Source organism: Cyrtonyx montezumae, unplaced genomic scaffold (assembly GCF_038088225.1).
Source record: "Cyrtonyx montezumae isolate F1298 unplaced genomic scaffold, pur_monq_1.0 scaffold_13, whole genome shotgun sequence".
Classification (NCBI taxonomy): Eukaryota; Metazoa; Chordata; class Aves; order Galliformes; family Odontophoridae; genus Cyrtonyx; species Cyrtonyx montezumae.
In genome coordinates, this window is record NW_027071859.1 from 27655832 (window position 1) to 27675761 (window position 19930).

Sequence of the window (19930 nt, forward strand, 5' to 3'; positions counted from 1 at the left end):
TACCACTGAGTGTCTCAGACAAGGGTGCTAATCTAAGGTAAACAACGCTGTGCAAATGATGCCATTAAACATGAACATGGTTCCTAAGGAAAATCCACTTGTGAAAAATTTTGCTCTTGAAATTATTCCTAGCTCTTTCATAAAACAAAATAAACACTGAAAGCATATTAAAAGGAACTTAAAATTCTGATGTTTCAAGACTTACTAGAAAGTTACATTTAAAGAAAATAAATAAATAAATACTGGATTAATTTAATGGGAAAAAGTGCTATTTTTTTTTTCTACGCAACGTATCTGGAAAAGATAATTAATTCCTAGGCTTTGAATTTACACAATAGTTTTATATAATCACACTTGATTCTCATCTGATAAACTGAGATTAAAAAAGGCAAACTTCATTAGTATAACAGAAGCCTAATCTGATGCATTCCCAACAGCATGAACGTTTTATACTAGATTAGATGTGAATTTCACACAAAATGAAGAAGCGATGAATAATTTGCTTCACTCATTCTGAAACAAAGACTTTTAACCTCAATTCTGAAACAAAGACTTTTAACCTCAGACTCATAATTTGACCTCATCCTTGGTTTTTGTGGTGGTTCCCCCTGAAGGTGTATCCTTATCAAGGTTATCTTGTAGATCCGACGACACATTATCTGAACAATTCTCAGTGTCACATAAATCTTTATCTATAACACCTGGATGATTTCCACAGTCATTGTTCATACTCTCATCATCCTTTTTGGAATGAGAAGAGTCCTCCTTTTTGTCTGAGGGATCCTGAATTTCTTCTGATTTTGAAAGCTGATCAGTATCAGTACCGCTGTTCTTTTCACTGTTCTGCTTAACAGCATCACAGTTCATTTCTTGGTCATCCTGGTCATTTTCTTCCCCATTTTTTGCAAGTTCTACTTTTCTCTCTTCAGTTGCTTTACTAGCTGAGGTTCCACTTGTGGATGCACTCTTAGGCTCTTTCAGTTTCTTATGCTTAGAAATATAACTGCTGTGAATAGAAATTGGAGATGCTGGCTTTTTGTTTGTTTTGCTTCCCTCTGACTTCTGTTTTCTTGGGGGTCCCCAGATAAAATGCTCTGACGGTGTATAATGCTGTTGAGCAAATCTCAAGAGCTTTCTCCTTTCTCTTCTGTCTCTAATAGTATACACAAAATATTCTAGAGCACTTTGCTTAATATTGGGAATGGTATCTTCCACAAGAGCTTCGTGAAGAATAAATTTTACGAGGGGAGATTTGAAACTCTCATATCCAAGTTCACCAAGGCTTTTCAGAATTCGAGTGATTCTCAAGTAGTTGTGTTGAGACCTTTGGAAGAAAAGGTTAAAAAAAACCCATTGAATAATAAAAAAAAAGCCTTACAGAAAGGGAACTGGAAATACAATTTCTCATTCATTTTTAATCACTCAAGATATGTACTTCAACTTTCTGTAGTTTCATTTTTCACAGTTGATGAAGCCTGCCAGTGCAAGAATCTTGGGACTGAAAATGAATGTCTCCAAAAGGCACTGGGGCAGCAGATGAAATAAATTTATCTTCCGAAATTTCTTCTGCAGTGCTATGTCCCTCATAAACACATCTAAGTAAACAGTATAACTTAAATACCTAAAATTTAGACAGCAAAAGTTAGGTTAAAAGAATCTCAACTCCTGATTTAAATAGTATAGCTGCTCACCAATATTATGAGTAGCTTACATAGTAGTCTGTACACAAATAAACACTCATATAATTACTTTGTATTATAACAACAGAGTAACTACATTGTATGAATGTGCAGTGGGTGACATTTGGATCTCCTTAAACCTCATTTTATCTGCAGCCTGTCTCAACACATCCCTGTTAGCTGGCTCAGAGTGAAATCAGTAACAAATGATCTCTATTATTCACTCAGATTTAGACCCTAGCAATCCTGCCTTAAGCAAAAAGTTTTCATTTAGACAGGAGAAAAAAAATATACCAGTTCCTCTGACCTTAGAGTAAAAATAAAGTGATCACAAGATGTGAAAAGAAATTTTGAAAACATCTGCACTGGACAAAATTCAATGCAAGTTTACTCTCCCCTGAACAATGAAGTAAGGTGACAAATGGTCTTTTGCTGAAAGTTGAAGGTAAAGTTTGACTCAATACATGTCTAAGGCTCTTTAGTTAAGCACTGTAGTTAAGGAAGACCCTTACAAAATCTAAAGGGAGGCTATAAAAAGGGGACAGACTTTTTAGCAGGGTCTGTTGTGACAGAAAAAGGGGGAATGGCTTCAAGCTCAGAGGGGAGGGAGATTTGGATATAAAGAAAGTTTTTTTACAGTAAGGGTGGTGAGGCACTGGAATGGGTTGCCCAGATAGGTAGTGGATGCCCCATCCCTGGAGACATTCGAAGTCAAGTTGGAAGGGTCCCTGGGCAACCCGACACAGCTGTGGATGTCCCTGTTCATTGCAGAGGATTTGGACTGGGTGACCTTTAAGGTTCTCTTCCAACTCGAAAGATTCTATTATATGATTTTATGAATCCACAAAAGAGGAAAGAAAAACATACACAAACAAACACAAACTCATCGTTGAGTATTTCTTTTTACCTTTATCCTGTCAATCTTTGGAAAAATATATATCTTCCCTTTCTCTAGGGAGCAAAAGACTAAAGAGATTCTACAGCAATTCTAGAGCATTAAGTGCATGTCATTACTTACTCATTCAAATGCTGAAATCTTTCTTGCCAGTTAGCAGCTCGTGCTACATTTCCAGTTTTATCAATGAGCTTTATTCCAAAAAATTCCAGCATCATTTTGTAAGCCAAAAGGAATCTTCTAATTGCTTCTTTTGTTTTCTTGAACTCCTAATAAAGAACAAATCCAAAATAGAATTAAAGCAAGTACATCTGCATTGTATAAAACAACTCCACATAACAAGAAGTAGTTATGAATCAATATTAATGTGATGGTTTGTTTTAAGCTCAACTTCTATTACCTCAATTTCATATGTAGTTAATTCTTTCGCATAGAAGTTCAGACCTTGTTCCCTCAGTGGGAAAAGCCTGTTAAAAGAAACAATTAATTACGTTTGACAGTACATTAACACTTCATCCATTTCAAGCTTTGAAATAGAAATAGGTAGTAAGTGACCAACCACTGTATGTACGTGTGGTTATGTTCCAGCTTTTCATAGTCTCCTTTCCATTTATTTAGGACTTCTTCAATATAAACTCCTGTATAAAAATAATTAAAAAAAAACCAAACTGTTAGGCAGACATCAAAAACAGCTCTCAGCTACATAAAGAAAGCACACGTCAAGTGCATTGACAGAACACATGCTTTAATTTTCTTTCACATACTGGGCAAAATAAGGTCTATTAAAAACTAATTTATTTAGTTGCTGAAACTTAAATAAAATCAAGAGTTTTATCAAATTTTAATTCAGAAAAAAATCAATTGACTTAAAACACCTGAGGGTACATGTCAACATCTTAAAGAATTACACTTTTCTAGATACCCTCACTTTCTAGTTTTCTTTATCACATCGACTGGTAACTGGCAAACCACTTAAGTAAATTACTGAAACATTAATCAACTGCCATTGCTCTAACACAAGAAAACTCTGCATATATATCATCTTAGTAGAATAAGGCCTCAATATTTCAATAAATTTTTCATTCCAGGAATCTCTCCAGCTGCAACTAATGTTAAGATTTTATAATCTTGGGCAATTTTCTGTGGCCAAGAGTACTGATGCCATTGCTACAAGTCGGACTCTGAAGCCTCAGGTCAAGCCCATCAAATGGAAATTTCAGCTTTTAGTAGTCTCACAACAGTTGTGGCATTTAGTCAGTTCCTGTTGCAATGACAGAGTAATAGAAAAAGGAGAAAAAGTACACCTGAAAGAAAAATAATCATTCTTCACATCAAGATCACAGACATGAAACTCAGTTACAGACCAGAGCATGTGTTTAGGCACTGCACACATGCATACAAGGACATTACTTGCTCCAAAATCTTTGCTCTCTTTCCACGAACAGCCAGAATTAGCAGGTTTTCAGCCTGAAACCAGCAGTTCAACCATGGCAGCATGGCCTCTCCCAAATCTGAATAGCACAGGAGTGGCCTAAAAAGCCCAAAGCCCTATTCGAGTAGTCTTCTATTACACATGGGGTATCGGTTTGCCTAGTGAAATTTTCCACATCAGTCCCAATACCAAGTGAAAACTCCCTTTGTAATTCAAAAAGAGAAAGTAGCCAAAGAGATAACAACGTGAAGTTTACAGTGCAGGCAAGACTGGAAAAGGATCTGACTAAGAGGGTCTCCTGCTCTCATAACATCCCATACAACTTGTGAAGTTTCTTATGTTTCACGTACCAGAAAGCTCCCTGCTCGGTTCCAAGGACTAAAGACAGGGTAATTCAAGAGCCAGTCAGTTGTCGAATTAAACTTCAGATCTAGGATTGCTCCACAAATATCTTTTCTTTCTCCCCAGTAGCATTCTCCACTACTTCAGTCCATAACATGGCAGCTTAAGCTCCCCCTACTCAGGGTTAGACCCAGGGTTAGGTTAAGGTGGTGACCGTTCTTTCTCATTCTCAAAAATACCTCCACAGCCAGAAATCTGCCATCATGACTTCATCTTTCATGGTCTGTCAGCTACTTTTGACACCACCACTCAGAATTTTCTCCTGAAAGGGAAAATTTTAAAACTTGCAAGAACTAAAATTTGTTTTAGGAGGCAAGGCCTCCCATAGCTTCCAAGACTCTTCTCCTGGCTTGTCCTCTGGACCTTTAAAGGATCTCCCCAAACCCTTTCTGTTTCAGGTTCATATGGTCCTCAGTACCTCCTCCTTTCTTCCTGCACCTGCACCCTGTGTAATGGCTCACTGGTAACTCACAGCTCTAATTTTTCATCTAGCCAAACTAATAATACAGTCTTCAGCATTTGCCTGTGTATATCTAGATAAAAATCAGGATTATTATCTTTCTTTCGCATAACCTGACTTATCTTCTCACTTACTGAGGTTATTATTGCTCACTATCTATAAACAGCTGTCATTTTCAACCTTCCAGGCTTCTTTATAACATTCCAGCTTTCCATGAGAATTTAGATATTTCATCTCAGCATTGTTTTTCTTGACCTTGAAAAGCACACTGTTGCCACCTTCACATCTACTTTGAATGCTGCTGAGAACATTTCTAGACAACAGCAGCTTTTTTTAAACTTTACAGTGATTCTTTTTTTTGCTTTGTGCTCTTCTATCATGAAATCTGTGAAGTCCTTTCCTGTAACATCAAAAAAAAAAAAAAAGTATACGCCTTCACTTCCAAAGTCTTTTGTGATCTGCCCCATCCTACAGTGTCACAACCTATTTGCTGCTAGGAGATTGATTCCTGCCTCTGACCAGCCCTCAGCAGCAGCCTCCACTTCTCACTCCTTATGTATTCAAATACACACTTTTGTATTTCAGCTACTCTCATGCTGAGAAAAACGTCTCTGCAAACTCCTTCAAAGTAACATCCTCATTCTTTCAAAACTGCTGAAGTTGTTTGGGTTTTTTCTGTCAGTAGCTGAGCTCTCACATGCCAAGACTCCTGCCTATCATTCTAACCAGCACTGTTTTATTGTCTCCTGTTTTCCCATCTGCCTGCAGCCAAAGTAAGAGAGACAAGAGGAAGGCAAACTCTCTAGAGCAGGGTTTGTCATTTTCCAGCTTGTTCTGTGTTTGCACAGTACCTTGGGTGTGAGAGTCCTGCTCCATTACCAAAACCACCAAGGACTTTGATTATTATAACAATGATAACAAAACAATTTCTCACACACAAGGAAGTGACAACACATTCATTTTCCCCCTCACGTGGTGCTAGGAATAACACCCTGATCCAAGTCACTCCTTTTTAAGCAGTAAGAGTTTGCTAAGCACGGTGGAACAGCTTTATCTTTGTTTAACGAAAGGCAGTACCACTAGTATAAATAAGTTGTGCTAACAATGTCTCATCATACCCCTTTAGCACGTAAGAAGAGCACCACCTGTCTAGAGTAGAAGCAAACTTTGATTTATCCAGTATCAGCCTCTGTGTTATCAACGTGCTAGTCCAACACAGGAGGTTCAAATCATACAATATATGGCTATACACCTCTAATTTATCAGCATTGTAAAATAACAGTTTCGATTTGTTATTGTTATGGGTGAACATTCTACTGTTATCACTATTATTGTTACAGATTACTCACCATCAGGTTTAAAAGGGATTTTATTTTTGTAAAAGCGGAGATTGCACAAGTCATTTTGGTATCGAAGATCTTTAAAGTTCTGCTGAAAGAAAGAAAATAGGGCATTATCAGTCCACAAAATACAACCCACTACTGAGAGTATCTACAAGGTGACATTCTGCTCTTTGAATCATTTGATGACAATAAAGGTTCATCATTTTAGAAAAACTGAAAGAACTTAAAAGATTCAGCTCAGTTAAGCAGTTTAAAGATCTGCCAGTTCCTTCTGGTTGCCTGCTTCTCCTACTGGGGAGAAAAGGCAAGCACAGCAGCACCTGGACTTCTGGCTCAAGGAATTTCCAAGAGACAAACAACACATTATCCAGACTCTACATACCCTCTTCAGTGTTCAAGGATACGTTAAGAACTTCTTCACAGTGCAGTGATGGAGCACTGGCAAAGGCTGCACAGAAAGGTTATGGAGTCTCCTTCTCTGGAAGTGTTCAAGACCTGCCTGGATGGCTACCAGTGATATCTCTTTCTGAGATCCTGTCCCTACTTTCAGGTTTACACATCTCTCATGTTTGCACATAACCTAGGACAAAAAGATGCCACCCTTGTTTCATCCCTCTCCCACCAGCATACACTGGGCCTTTCCAGCAGCTTTATGACTATTCTTATCCCTCATATTTATTAAGCATCATTACATTCAGGATTTTCAAAAATGTGTGCTGCTCTCTACTACAAAGAGAATTTTAAACCATTAAATATTCTTACTGGATACTGATGTCGGTACTTGTATAAATCTCTTGCTGCATAGAAGCTTCTCTTTGGTTTGGCTGTCAGCTCAGTTCCATCACTGCTCTGAAACATTTAAGAAGTAGATAATAATGGTATACAAACACACCAGATACTAAACCTGAAGAGTATTAATTATTTTTCATCATATTTCAGCAATGTAAACATACACAAGTACACGTATTTCCTACTGTCTGGTCAAACACTCAACAACTTTCTGCTCAATACTTAACAACACATGCTTAGACCTAAATTTAGAAAGTAAGACTCTGAAGCAACCAAGATGGTTCTAATAGAAGACTAAATAAGTAAATGAATGTGAAAATGCAGAGACATCACTAATTTTGAGCAGGAAACCACATTATTTGCAAATAATGTTTGTCATGTGTACCTCGACTTAATTGCTATTGCTGCATCCTGTGAAAGAAGACACAGTCACAGACCAGCCAATCCATAGTCAAATGCCTTCACTGTTTTGTATTATTCTTTCCTTAGAACTTAAGTTTAAATCCTAGGAAGAAGTACGCCCAAGGGAAAACCTGCCAAGAGAAAATGCACTTGTACGAGGCCTTGACCTGAACAGAAGCTCTTTGTTATGACCTGAAACAACCAGAGCACATCAAGGTCAATGGAAACCATCCCACTGACTGGGCAGAACTCTGCACGTACTGGGGGAAAAGGAGCACTGCTCTACAGAGAATTCAACTTGCCTCTGACCACTTTATTTTCCTAGGTAATTTCTTTACGCTGTAACAAAGAGATATGGTTTATTTAATTTAATGAAGTAAGTCTCTACAAAAGGCCATATGCATGCAGTAGGTTAAAATGAGGTCTAAAAAACAGAAGTTCCCTGTGACCACACTGGACAACTGCCTGTATGACTACACTCACTGCTTAACAGTATGACACGACTGACAAACTGTTTCCACGCAGCCCAACGCTGACTGTAGGCAAAACGTGCTTACCCAAGCAAGCAACAGCCCCTGACACAGGCATCAGCAAACCACTAGTACCGCGCATCAAGCAGAAATGAAAAAAAAAAAAAAAATGAACGCTTATACTTGTATAATTCTGCACAGTGGCAGTTCCTAAGCCAAAACCCAGACCCGGCCGGTCCGCCCCGCACTCGGGTCAAACTGCAGTGGCTGCGGTGCGTTAGAACCAGGAGCCGCGCTCACAGCCACTTAGTGCCAAGTTCCAGAGCAAACGCCGCCTAACGCAGTGCCTCCGCAGGAAGCCGGAGCAACGCTGTCCAGGCCTCGCTCCTCTCAGCAGGGCTGTTCGGGGCCGGCGGGGTACGACCGCAGCCGAGAGCGGCCATGCCCGAGGGATGGAGGCGGGCTCCTCCCCGCCAGAGCAGCCGCGCCGTTCCTTCCAGCGGGGACGCGGAGATCCGCGCCCCGACGCCTCCGGCCGGGAGCAGCCTACTCCGCCGGGTCTCCCCGCCGCTGGCTCGGCAGAGCGGGGCGGCACACCACCTCCGTCCCTCCTCCCTGCCCGCCGCGGCGCGGGCGGTACCTGCTCGAGGCCGCCGGCGTCCCCCTCCGCCCGCTCCCCTTCCTCCGGCTGCCGCGGGTGCTCCTCGGGCCGGCCGTCAGCGGCGGGCGGCTCTTCCCCGCCTCCCGCGGCGGTGCACACCCCCTCCTGCTGCTGCTGCTGCCGCCGCGGCTCCGGCGCCTCGGGCTCCGAGTCGGTCTCCCAGGTGGAGTCGCAGTCCTCCACCGTGGTGGGCTCCTTGAAGCTGACGCCGCTCAGCAGGCCGCCCATCGGGCAGCGCCGCGCCTCGCGGAGGCCGCGGAGGCCGAGGGCTGGGAGCGGCCGCCGGCTGCCTACGGCTGCGGCATGGCGGGGCGGGGCCGGGGCCGCTCCCCAACCCGGCCCCAGCCCACAGCCGGGCGCGGGGCGGAGCCGTGAGCTCCGGAGCTTCGGCGGGGTGGTGCCCGCCGGGACCGCGCCGAGGAGCGAGGCGACCCGGCTGCGCGTCGAGAAGATGGCAGCGCCTTGCGCGGAGCCGCTCGCGTTTTGTGACCGGCAGCGTGCGGGTTGCACGGCACGTGGGAAGGGCTCCTGTGGGGAGTGCTTAGGGTTGGGGGGGCTTCAGCCCTTCCTAAAATCCCTCAGGCTTCACCACTGACGTGGACGGTGGGTTTGGCAGGGCAAGGCAAAGTGCTTTGTACTTGGCTGGAGCATGCGTTGGGCCTGAGCGTGCGCGGCCTGGAGTGAAGAGCTGGTGAGATAAAGGCTCATCCTATTATTCCCGTGGCTGCACTCTCCTTGGGATTAAAAACGTGCTCTTTGCTTCTAACCGGAGTTGTCGGGCTCACGAATCTCTGCCCTCTTCCCTGCAGACTGTTGCTGGCTGTATTGTGCACTGCTGGCTAGTGCTGACCAGCTCGGCTTACCCTCCCACATCAATTGTGCTTACAATAGGGATGGCTGAACCTCACAAGCGTGCCTTGCACAGACAGGTGAAGATTTTGTTAATCTTCAGCTTGTATGGCAATTGACTGCACACACAAGTCTTCCTGTAAGAAAGCCCTCTCTTGTACAAATAATTGCACCTTATTATAGAAAGCTCAGTTATACCCAAAGAGCAAAGCTGTCAGCTTTGCTTTGTTAACTCATCACAGAGGTTTAGGAGGATTTTTTAATGATTTGAAAATCAGGCCACCGATAAGAACTGGGAATCAGATTAATTGACTTGGTGTCACCATTGGACAGCGTCAAGAGCAGAGAATTGCTTTGACTTGCTTCTGATAATCCAAGTAATTGAAGTGATGTAATGGAGTTTCCTGAACTACTGGGAAGTGTTTTTTGTAGTTTCTTAAGAGCTGATCACTAAGGAGGCCGTATCGCTTGCAATCCATGCAAGAGATGACAGAAGTGAGGCTGGCTGAGGCCTGGGTCACCGGGGTAGTACATGTTTTGTCAGCCAACCAGACGTGTTGTAAGGCATTAGTCATTGCCATGAAGGAGTTTTATCAGCAAATGGACTAAAAGAATTCTCAAAATTGCAACTGAATTGAGTGATTGTTGGTACAGCACTCCAAAAGAAAAACAAACAAACAAGAAACCCAACCAACCAAACAAGAAAACCCCAATCTTCATCTAAATTATTTATGTTTTAGCTAGAGTCAACTCTCATGCAATCGGTTTTCACCCTTTAGCTTAGCACTAGACACATGCTAGATTCTAATTGAGTCTGCTGAGGAAAAAGAGGACTGAGCAAATCCTATGTAGATCAACATCCAGCAAGAACCACTAGTTGGGCAGAGAGAGGACAGCTGGTTTAGGACCTGGCTGCACTGTCATGCGGCTGAATGAGAAAGAAAGATCTCCTTCCCTGAATGAGTCATTTCCTATTTTTGTCATCAGTTACTTGCAACTGTCCCCCAGCTGCCCAGAGGGTGCGGGCTGGAGTCTTTGAGATGACAGTACAGTAAGCTTTGGATGTGGTGGGGTGGATCTGTACTTTGCCAGGCTTGTACATTTTTTCCCATGAACAGTGTCTTCTTTCACAGGCACTGGTTCCAGTTGTGTCTGGGGGTAGCCAGGATTCATGAAGACTTTTTAGCACCTTACTTAGCTTCAGAGGTTATGTGAGACCTTAAACAGAGCTCTGCAAAACATATCTTAATAACAAAAAAATAACTTCAGTCATCTCACAGTCGTAATTGGTGGTCACATTAAGAAAGTGGCAAACTTTTGGCCTTGGGTTCACCTAGTTATTCCAGTACAAGAGCATACTAAGTGCTGAAGCCAGGAAGACCCGTTTCAGTCAAATAATCTGGCTGTTATGTAACACAAGTCAGAGAAATTCTTATTCCTGCAATCTTCAAAGAGAGACAGAAGACCTTGAGAACTGCAGACTGCTATTGCATCAGTTACTGAGTTTTTAAACATCACATGAGGGTGCAGCCAGTTTCTTGAGAGGGATTAATCCATCCGTAGGATGTAACACGGTCTAAGTAAGCTGCTGGGCATAGACTTCTAATTTATAGCTAGGGTCCTCCACAGTCCCATGATGGACTGAAGCCAGTTGCCTGACCCAGCACTCAGCTTTCTTACAGCAGGGCTTCAGCAAGCCAGCTGCCTGACACCACTGACAAGAAGTGATATTTCCATGCCTGAAATTCAAGCAAGGTTAGATTATCCCATTTCAGGTTTGCTGAAATGCTCCTGAACTGCAGTAGGAAAGCCATTATATTTGGCTGTAGAGCCTTGAAGGGAACTCTTTCCTCTTGAGAGAAACACCAGGTGAGCGGTTCAGATGGCCAGACATGGGCATCCAAATGCCCTTGGAGATGGCCTGGTGTATCCAACTGCTGCTGCAGAAAGGGCATCAGAGCTCCACAGCTCACTACTTGTGAGCTCCATGCAGATGTCTTGGCTGCTCTAGAACATCTCAAAGGGTGTGATAGGCTTACCTGAAGTGAACTGTGCCTGTATGTGCCTGGCTGATTGGCTGAATCACTTGGAGCTGCAATGATGAGAGCTCTGCTGATTCTAATCAGTAGACTAACAAGAAAGTTGCCTTCTCTGCGGTCATTAAATGAATAGCCAGTCTCATGCTCCATGAATAATAGATGATTATGAAACAGTAGGAGATGACGGTGTCATGCAATGCTGATACATCACGACAGTGTGTGTTATTTCTTGACCTGCATCTTGTTCCCCACCCATCACAAGGAGGCAGTAATAGATCCCACCCTGCTCTAGTTGAATGGCCTGACTATTAGACCACTTAAAGCAGGGGCAGCCCCTGCGACTGCAGCCCAGCAGTAGCAACATGGCAAATTTGGCCCGCTCCTGCCAGCTGAAAAAGAAACAGACTCAACCAGTGGCACTTTCATTTGTCTAGTCTAGGATCTCACTGTAGCCTTGTAAAGGATATTGTCAGCAAATCTTTTGTCTGTTTTCAAGACAACCAACTCTGATCTTTCTTAACTGAGTTTTTGCATGCGACTGAGTGAATGTATGCAGTCAGGATGGTGCAATGTAGCTATTTCAAAGATCTAATTGGCGTCAAGCTTGACATGACTCATGGAACTCACTGGATTCCTACAAATTAAAAACTGTCAGTGTTAAATGATAGACATTTGTGCAGTTCTGTACTCTGCTCTCAGGAGGACAATCGTTGATCTCATCTGGTTCACCATGGACAATTTGGAGATGCCTGCCACCGTTACCTCTGATAAACTCCACAGCAGTAAGTCCCACCTGAAGGTGGCACAAGGTCATTCAGTGCAGGTGGAACAACTAACTGCAGGCAGTGACTGCCACCACCTGCTTTCCATCCTAGTCTGTATCATGCTTTGTGTATCACCTGTAGGAAACCCGTATAACTAAAAAAAAGCTGGTGAAGTTCATCAGATATATAGCTTTTAATTAGGTCACTGATCCTTCACAGGGCTTTTAGTTTGTGATTAAGATAGATGTACATAGAATGAGATACAAAAGCAAACAAGCAAAACCAGAAACCATCAGCAATACTGTCCTCCATTTTCTTATCACAGGCCTAGTGATTTTTATGGCCGTGTGGGCTAATTCACATAATTAAACTGTTCTGCACAGCACTAAAACTCCATCCCAGGCCCTGGCTGCATGGGGCAGAGCTGTCTTCTGTGTTGGCCCTGCCTGGCACTCTTTGATGTTCCCTCAGTGTCCCTTCGATGTACCCCACTCCCCATCCCTGCCAGTCTCTTGTTTATTTGCACAGGAGGGCTGGAGGGAGCAGACTGTGAAGCTGTGGAGTTCAATGGCTTTGGAGTGATGAGCAATAAATGGCCCACGGTTTGTGGTGTGAAACCACTTCAGATGGGGCTAAAGCATGCAACACTTTGCAAACACGAGCTTCAGAGAAAACTCTGTGAGCAGTTGGTATACACAGACACAGTTTCTGGAATGAAAGAAATCATTTTTTTATCTTACGTATTGCTCCTTATCACAGGCTTCCTTAGATGAGCACAATAAGCACATCACTGTCCTTCCGCATGTGGCAAAGCAGGCCAGCAATAAATTGGTGGTAGTGTGCTCAAAATGCATTGAGTATTTTGTCTGAGTTCCATACGGTGCAGTTTACTTGCAGCACACTCATGGAACATTAAAATGACGGCATTTTTTGGTTTGTGGTGTTTTATGGTGATGTTTCTTTGTAATGGGAAGCTATGGGTTAAGATAGTGTGAACATTGCAACAAACACAGGTTAAAAAAATGTGCTACGTTTGTATGCACTCGTTAATTCTTCAAAGGAAAGGGTATGAAAATGAAATAAAGGTTTTCAGGGATGCAAGAGCAGTACTTTTGATTTTGTTGTAAAAAGAATCCATTTTGCTGGATGTTTTGCAACTGGCTTGACACAGGCAGTTCACTCTCATGCAATTCACTCACATACAGGTGTATACAGTTGCTAGAAATGTGAGAGATCTCCCGTTTCTGCTCCTGATGAGAATGATTACTGTTTGCACTAAATTTCTGTGACACGTGTCACCCTTTAACACAACTCATAGCTGGCCTTCAGCTACAAAATAATCTGCAGTTCTGAAAGCATGCCAAACAAACAAACAAACCAAAACCAAACCCCACGGCATAATTTTAGGGCTAAAAACGCAGGGTAGGAGATATCATCCTCAGCACTGTTTTTTGAGCAGACACAGCTCCAGTAGCGTGGCTTTGGTGTGTCCTTTCATCTACATTACAAAGGAATGCTTGTGGCAGATAGCGTGAGCATTATTCATTACTTCATTAAGGAGCTTGATATTTCAGTATGTTCATAGACCACGGGCTCTCAGTGCCATCAGCCATCCAGCAAGATATGATTTAAACCTTCTTCCAGCATCAGTATTCCTTTATGCAGTCCTGAGATTTAATGAGGTTGGAGCTCAGATCATGGGGTGAAAGCTAGTGATGGTTGGATGTGTTTGTGAGATGTTTTGAGCCAGGAAGAAAACATCAGGAACCGAATAAAACTTGTGAAAGAAATCATGATTAGCTTACTGGGTATGAAAATGATGGAAAATGAGAAGTGATTCAATTTGATGAAAAAAACAACAACAACAAAAAAAAACAACAGCAAAAAGCATAACAAAATAGAACTCAAAAGGAATCCTCAAGTGCATCTCTGTCATCTGTCTCAGATACAGAAAGACGATGGCTTCTCGTGAAACACTGGGCATCTTCAGCATGTGTGCCCCTAACTAATTGTTCAGAGTCCCCTGGAGAAAAACTGGAACTTTTAGGTTGTGATTCACTTAATCCTAGCATAAATGTTTAAACTTAGTCCTGAAGAAGTGTCTCTTTCTTTTTCTTTGAGAGTGCATCTGTTAGTGTGTTAGTCTGGATCAGAAGAGTGCTTTTACCACTAACCTCCGAGTCCTTCCACCTACTGGGCTTTGGTTCACATTATGATTCACAGTCTCAAACTACATTAGATAAAATGAACTGGAAGATAAAATACAGGAGTGCACTTACTGCACTCCAGGTGCAATAGGCCTTCAGTCCACAGGAGCGGGCTGGGGCTAGTCTCAAGAAGAAAAAGATGTCCAAAATGTTCATATTATGAGCGCCAGATCCTCAGCTCTGACTGCTTTGCTCTACAACTGCTGTCAGTTCTCACTGTCTTCTAACATAAGATAAAGTGGAGAAGTGAAGAAGGACCAAGAAAAGGTCCTTGCTCCATTAACTGCTGGAGAAGTTTAGGAAAGCAAGATGGCTATGCTAGCAGACTCAAAAGTGAATGAAATGAATTGCCTCCAGATGGACCCTATGCTGCTTTTACAAAACACATTGTTAAGGAAAAGGAAGCATCCTTTAAACATAGGCAGAAACAAGCCCTTCAGAAGACCTGCTGTAGTGAATTAATTGAGAATGTAATGTACTTGCTGATTGCTGATTGCTCTTCCGGGCTTCCAGAGTTAGTATATCTGTCTGAGATGGCTAGTAAATTCAAAACCCTGTGGGGTTTTGTTTATAGCAGTATGGCTCCAGGGCTTCATCCAAACATAAATTATTGTAGGCTAACTATGATGTTATTACCTACAGGTTTACGTGGTTGAAGAAGTACAAAACAAACTGCAAAACAAAGCATAAAGACTATTTCTAGCACTAGTGTCCCAAGTGCGTTAGTTTTTAGAGTAAGAAGTTATATTACACACCTGATAATAAAGTATTACCACCACAATCAGAGTCCTAATGAAAAAGAGAACTCTTTAGGTTTAATCTGTTAATTACAAGATGGCACAAGAGGCTGATTAAAAATATCACTAAACTGGGCACTACCAGGATGGCCTGGAACACACCAAAGTATACTTAAAGATGCTTCTGAATTTCCATTGGTTTTGCTGTCCTTTGGAGATAGCAGACCTGATGGCACTTTGATGGCAGACTGTGTCAGCATGGTGTTGGTGTGTTACCAGCACTGCTTCAGTCACAGATCCAGAGCACTGCACCACACAGGCTGCTATGAAGAGTTAACTCCATCCCAGCTGGACCCAGGACAGGGTCCAGACTGTCCTTCTCACTTTGCCACCCAGGAACTGGCTGCCTCGGAGCAGGTTCCTGTGCCATATCCCTTGCTAATTGATTACCCTTAAGCAATGACAAGCCATATTCCTGCCCACAGTGGTATGACAGCCCTTATTGTGCAGGGATGTCTGAAAGACTAAAGAGTAATTGCATAAGGCTGGCAATTTCTGTTCCAGAGAAGAAGGAGGAGGTGATATTCAATCAAATTCTCTCATTGTCTTGAACAATGGTGCCCCATGTAGGGCACCAGAAAGGACCGTGATGGGCTGCTTGCTCATTCCTCTCCTCCAGGAGGATGGAAGGAGAACATAGGAAGAACAAAAGTGACAGAGCTGAGATAAAGACAGTTTAATAGGTACAGGAAATAAAAAAAAAGAAGTAAAACAAGAGAAACTGCACTGGCAGATTGATGTCCTGCCAGCCTCTGAACATTGGCCCACCCCTTCTTCTCCTGTCTCAGCTTGTCTTGCTGAGCATGATGCCTTACAGTGCGGCATATCACTTTGGTCCATTTGGGTCTGCTGTCCCAACTGTGTTGCCCTCCCATTCTCCTGTCCACTTGCTTCCTGTGGGGGCTGGGCGTGAAAAAGAGGAAGCTTTGATGCTGTGCAATCACTGCTTTGCAGCAGCCTATTGGTGTGCCAGCAGTGTTTCAGCAAATCTGAAACACAGCACCATATACTGCTATTGTGAAAAAGCACAACTTCATCCCAGCCAGATGGCTACACCTTGGAGAATCACTACAAGTGGTCATTTACAAGTAGTGCTGCCTTTGCTTCACAAACTTTACGGTCTTCCTTATACAGAACCACAGAACCTTGCACAAAACCACCACAAAGTCTAAATACAGCCTGCTACAAGGAACAGTAACATTTTTATTTTTGCATACAATACTCAAAACTGAGGTGACACTATCCAATAGTGTCCAATATCTTAATAGCTAATATCCTTTAAAAACTTACATTTAAAAGCAACCATTGTCATCTTGGTCAAAAAGTATTCCTATTTCCACTTCAGTAAAAGAATAGAGTAATACAATTGCAGCTTCCCTGTGTGGCAAGAAACCAACACAGATGGTTCTGGTCCTCTGTGGATGTCTCTGCATGTAACACAGTTTCATACACTGATGCAGTACTGCTTCTTCATTCTCTAACACTTCCTTTCATTTGCAAAAGAAGTGTATGCTGAAATAAACAAGAATTCTTCTACCGCAAGCATTTATCTCCTCTGAGAATGGAGAAGCAAAGCTAATCAATGTAACAATATAGATGTTTAGTTGTGAACAAAAATTTACATCCTTCCTCATGCCTGCTTTTCGTAACAGCAGTATCAGTCTTGTTCTCCTTGCAAATAAACCTCTTTATTTTTTTTTCTTGCATTAAAGAAAGTTGCTTGTCCCAATCAAGGACTTATTGTACAGCCCCTTGTACAAAGCCATAGCAAGACATAGCAAAGCCATAGCTATGTCCCTGACCTTGAGTAACTCATTTGGGATCAGCTCGTGTTAGCACTGGTGCAAGTCAGATAGTGTGCATGAGGCCAGCACCTAGGCTACAGAAAGCCCACTGCACCCCTGTGCCAGTGGTGCCACACTGCTGTTACCTGATGGGTAGCTCCTGCTGTATCTGTTCCCTGCAAAGCTGAGTCACTGCTACAAAGTGCAGAGACAGCAATCAGTTCATGTGAAATGCATGACAAGACATTCAAAATAAGAATGTAGCACTGACAATGTATTGTAGTAAAAGCCATGGCAACCTAAAGAGTTTACTGGAGAACATGCTGTGTGGGATCTCTGCCTACTAGCTTTCTTTCACTCCCATGTCAAATTCTTTGTCCCTAGTGGGATGCTACCTCTGCACAGATATAGGCTGAGCATTCAGAGAAGGACAGAATTGTAGAGGTTGGAATCTAAGAGATCATCGAGTCCAACCCCCTGCCAAAGCAGCTCCCTAGCCCAGGTTGCACAGGTAGGCGTCCAGGTGGGTCTTGAACGTCTCCAGAGAAGGAGACTCCACCACCTCTCTGTGCAGCTGTGCCACTGCTCTGTCACTCTTACTTATTCCTCCAGCACTAGGAAAGAGAAAGCTACCAAATCATCCTTTAGCTACTGCTCACACATGAGCCCTCGAGCTTACTGATGTGAAGACATACATCATGATGAACCTATGAACCTATGAACCTATGAATCATGCTGGCAGGCTCTGAACAGGCTTCTTTAGCATTAAATATAAAGGACAGTTGAATCAGTCACCCAAAGTCTGGTGTCTGGTGACATCTAAGGTGTTCAAAGGAATCAGAGATGTCTAGCATAGCAGTGTTACAGTAAATGTACACCTAAAAAGCAGCATCTGTTGGCCAAGCTGAGGACATCTCATTTGGTAGGTACATTTGGGCAGACCACTTATGAGAGAGCAACAGGCTGGAACAGGTTGGAAATTTAGGGAAGCTCCAAGTCAGTGGGAAATGAACCAACAAGCCCCGTTACAGTTAATGACAACCCAACCAGTGCAGCTCAGGGAGCCTAAGAATAATTGGACTCACTGCAGAGCAGACAGCTGATGGCTGCTTAGCTGAGGCTCTCTACACTCACTGAAATGAGAGTGTGCAACACTAGAAAGACCTGTAGTCACCTGCACTAAGGCATCAATCTCAAACTGGATTCTGCTCATGTAACCAGAGCATTATCATTTAACCAGAGCCATGTTCTATATCGGAATTAAAACAAACAAATAAATAAAAAGCAGCATCATTGTCTAGGTTTTGTTTTTATGGCAGTGCATTGGTTTGGATTGTGACAACTATAGCAGTGAGTTAGTGGTGTAGAAGTCCACAGTGTAAACAGGTATCACACAAAAAAGGAATGACTTTCTTACTTATTAGAAATGTTACAAAATGTTCCTCCTTTTCTTTCATGATATCACAGTAACTGTCATTTTTTTACATCGTATCTCTCCTTTGAAACGATCCAGTCATAATGCCTCAAAAATTCAACTGCAGTTAGACAGTTGCTAAGATTGGCATCATCCTGACCCAGACCGACTGTATTCCCCCATGCATCCATATCCATCTGCTATTTTCCTTCTTCTATGCCAAGATTATCCATCATCTGGGACAAGGGAATGCCTTTTATTTTGTAGCTGTTCAGGACTATGGAATAGGTGCTACAAGAATACAAATCATCAGTATCACAGTGTCTGTGATGATTTATGCTCCCCTGCTAGCCAAAGATCTGAAATCCTTGCATACTTTTTATGAGGAGAGGCACTGCAAGTATATATTAAAAAAAAAAAAATACTAGCAGCTCCAGTATCTGGTGAAAATGATTCAGGATAATCAATCTTTTAAGCTTTACCGCTGAGCATCACCATACTCAGCAGGAGCCAGAAGCACTATTATTTACTTTAGATTAGACACAGGTGGTGTCAGGTGCTCTCATCAACCAAAAAGAGTACAGGTAAATGGGTGACTAACCAATTTTGTTTGGTGGGAAGCCAAGCACAGAGCAAACTTGGGGCAGGTTTTATTTATGGGTGGAGCAGTTAGGCCAGGAAGGGTATTGAGGCCAGAGGAGGAGATGGGATGTTCATTGCAGGAGCTTTCTGCTGGTATTTGTAAGAAATTACACTCATAATTCTAAAAGAAGGAATCTCAGAGATAGACTCATGGTAATGAAGGTGCGGTAGCTATGGTTACTGAGGAAACAGAGAGAAAGCAAAGCTGAACCACAGCTCTGGGCACTGTATACAATTTTAACACCAAAAGCCTAATTTTAGCTTTCCAAAATACAAGTAGGAGCACAGCCCACCTACGTTCCCCATTACAGTATGTATGTGTATGTGTGTGTCTGAATGTATATATCCCTATAGTAGGATGAGGTGAAGACAAAGGGAACATAAAAAAGAGTCACGCAACTATGAAGTTCATCATATACTCAGAGGAAGAAGTGCTGTGTGTTTGGTTTGAAAGCTCAGGGCCAATGTCTGGGGACTTTCCCCCAGGGAATTTCTATTGCCACAAAGAGGAAATGGGTGTCTTCAGTTTGACCTAGGATTTCAAAAGAGACACAGATAGCTCCCTGAAAGGGAACTATGTTTACTGCAGGCTTAGCACAACCCTCCCAGAAAAGATCACGTTAACTTTAGGGCTAATGATCATAAATACTCCTAAAATACAGCAGGTAAGTGGAACTTGGCAAGTGCAACAAAACCAAACCAAAACAAACAAAGAACACCTGAGAAAAAGGGTAAATATTTAAGCAAATAATCCACACTGAAGTTCATAAAATGGTTTTACACAGCCATTGGTCTAATTAATAGGTGTTTTTGAAACAATTTGGGATAGTTTGGTGGTCCATAACCCAGCCCAAATGGTGAATGTTGCAGTGGAGTTTACCTACTGCACTGCTTCCCAAGT

At 42.6% G+C, this 19930-nt stretch overlaps 1 protein-coding gene across 2 annotated transcripts; it reads right to left on the reverse strand.

Moving 5' to 3' along the window:
* Positions 1-565: 565 nt before the first annotated feature.
* Positions 566-8761, reverse strand: OGFRL1 (opioid growth factor receptor like 1). 2 transcript variants are annotated; one of them, XM_065730874.1, is made up of 7 exons: positions 8513-8761; positions 6974-7060; positions 6218-6296; positions 3134-3212; positions 2975-3041; positions 2698-2843; positions 566-1324 (listed from the first exon to the last, which is right to left on the reverse strand). In XM_065730874.1, the coding sequence occupies exons 1-7, from the start codon at positions 8759-8761 to the stop codon at positions 568-570; spliced, it is 1464 nt and encodes a 487-aa protein (XP_065586946.1). In that variant the 3' UTR covers positions 566-567. The 2 variants fall into 2 exon arrangements, with proteins under 2 accessions (XP_065586946.1, XP_065586945.1); XM_065730873.1 differs by having other exon boundaries at positions 6218-6299.
* Positions 8762-19930: the final 11169 nt, after the last annotated feature.

Bases quoted from the DNA above. Each gene is read 5' to 3' on its own strand.
- OGFRL1 (XM_065730873.1), bottom strand. From the start codon at position 8,761: ATGGGCGGCCTGCTGAGCGGCGTCAGCTTCAAGGAGCCCACCACGGTG. The intron at 7,061-8,512 runs GTACCGCCCGCG...TAAATGTTTCAG, and splicing joins ACGCCGGCGGCCTCGAGCAG to AGCAGTGATGGAACTGAGCT. The intron at 1,325-2,697 runs GTAAGTAATGAC...TTTCTTCCAAAG, and splicing joins AGATTTCAGCATTTGAATGA to GTCTCAACACAACTACTTGA.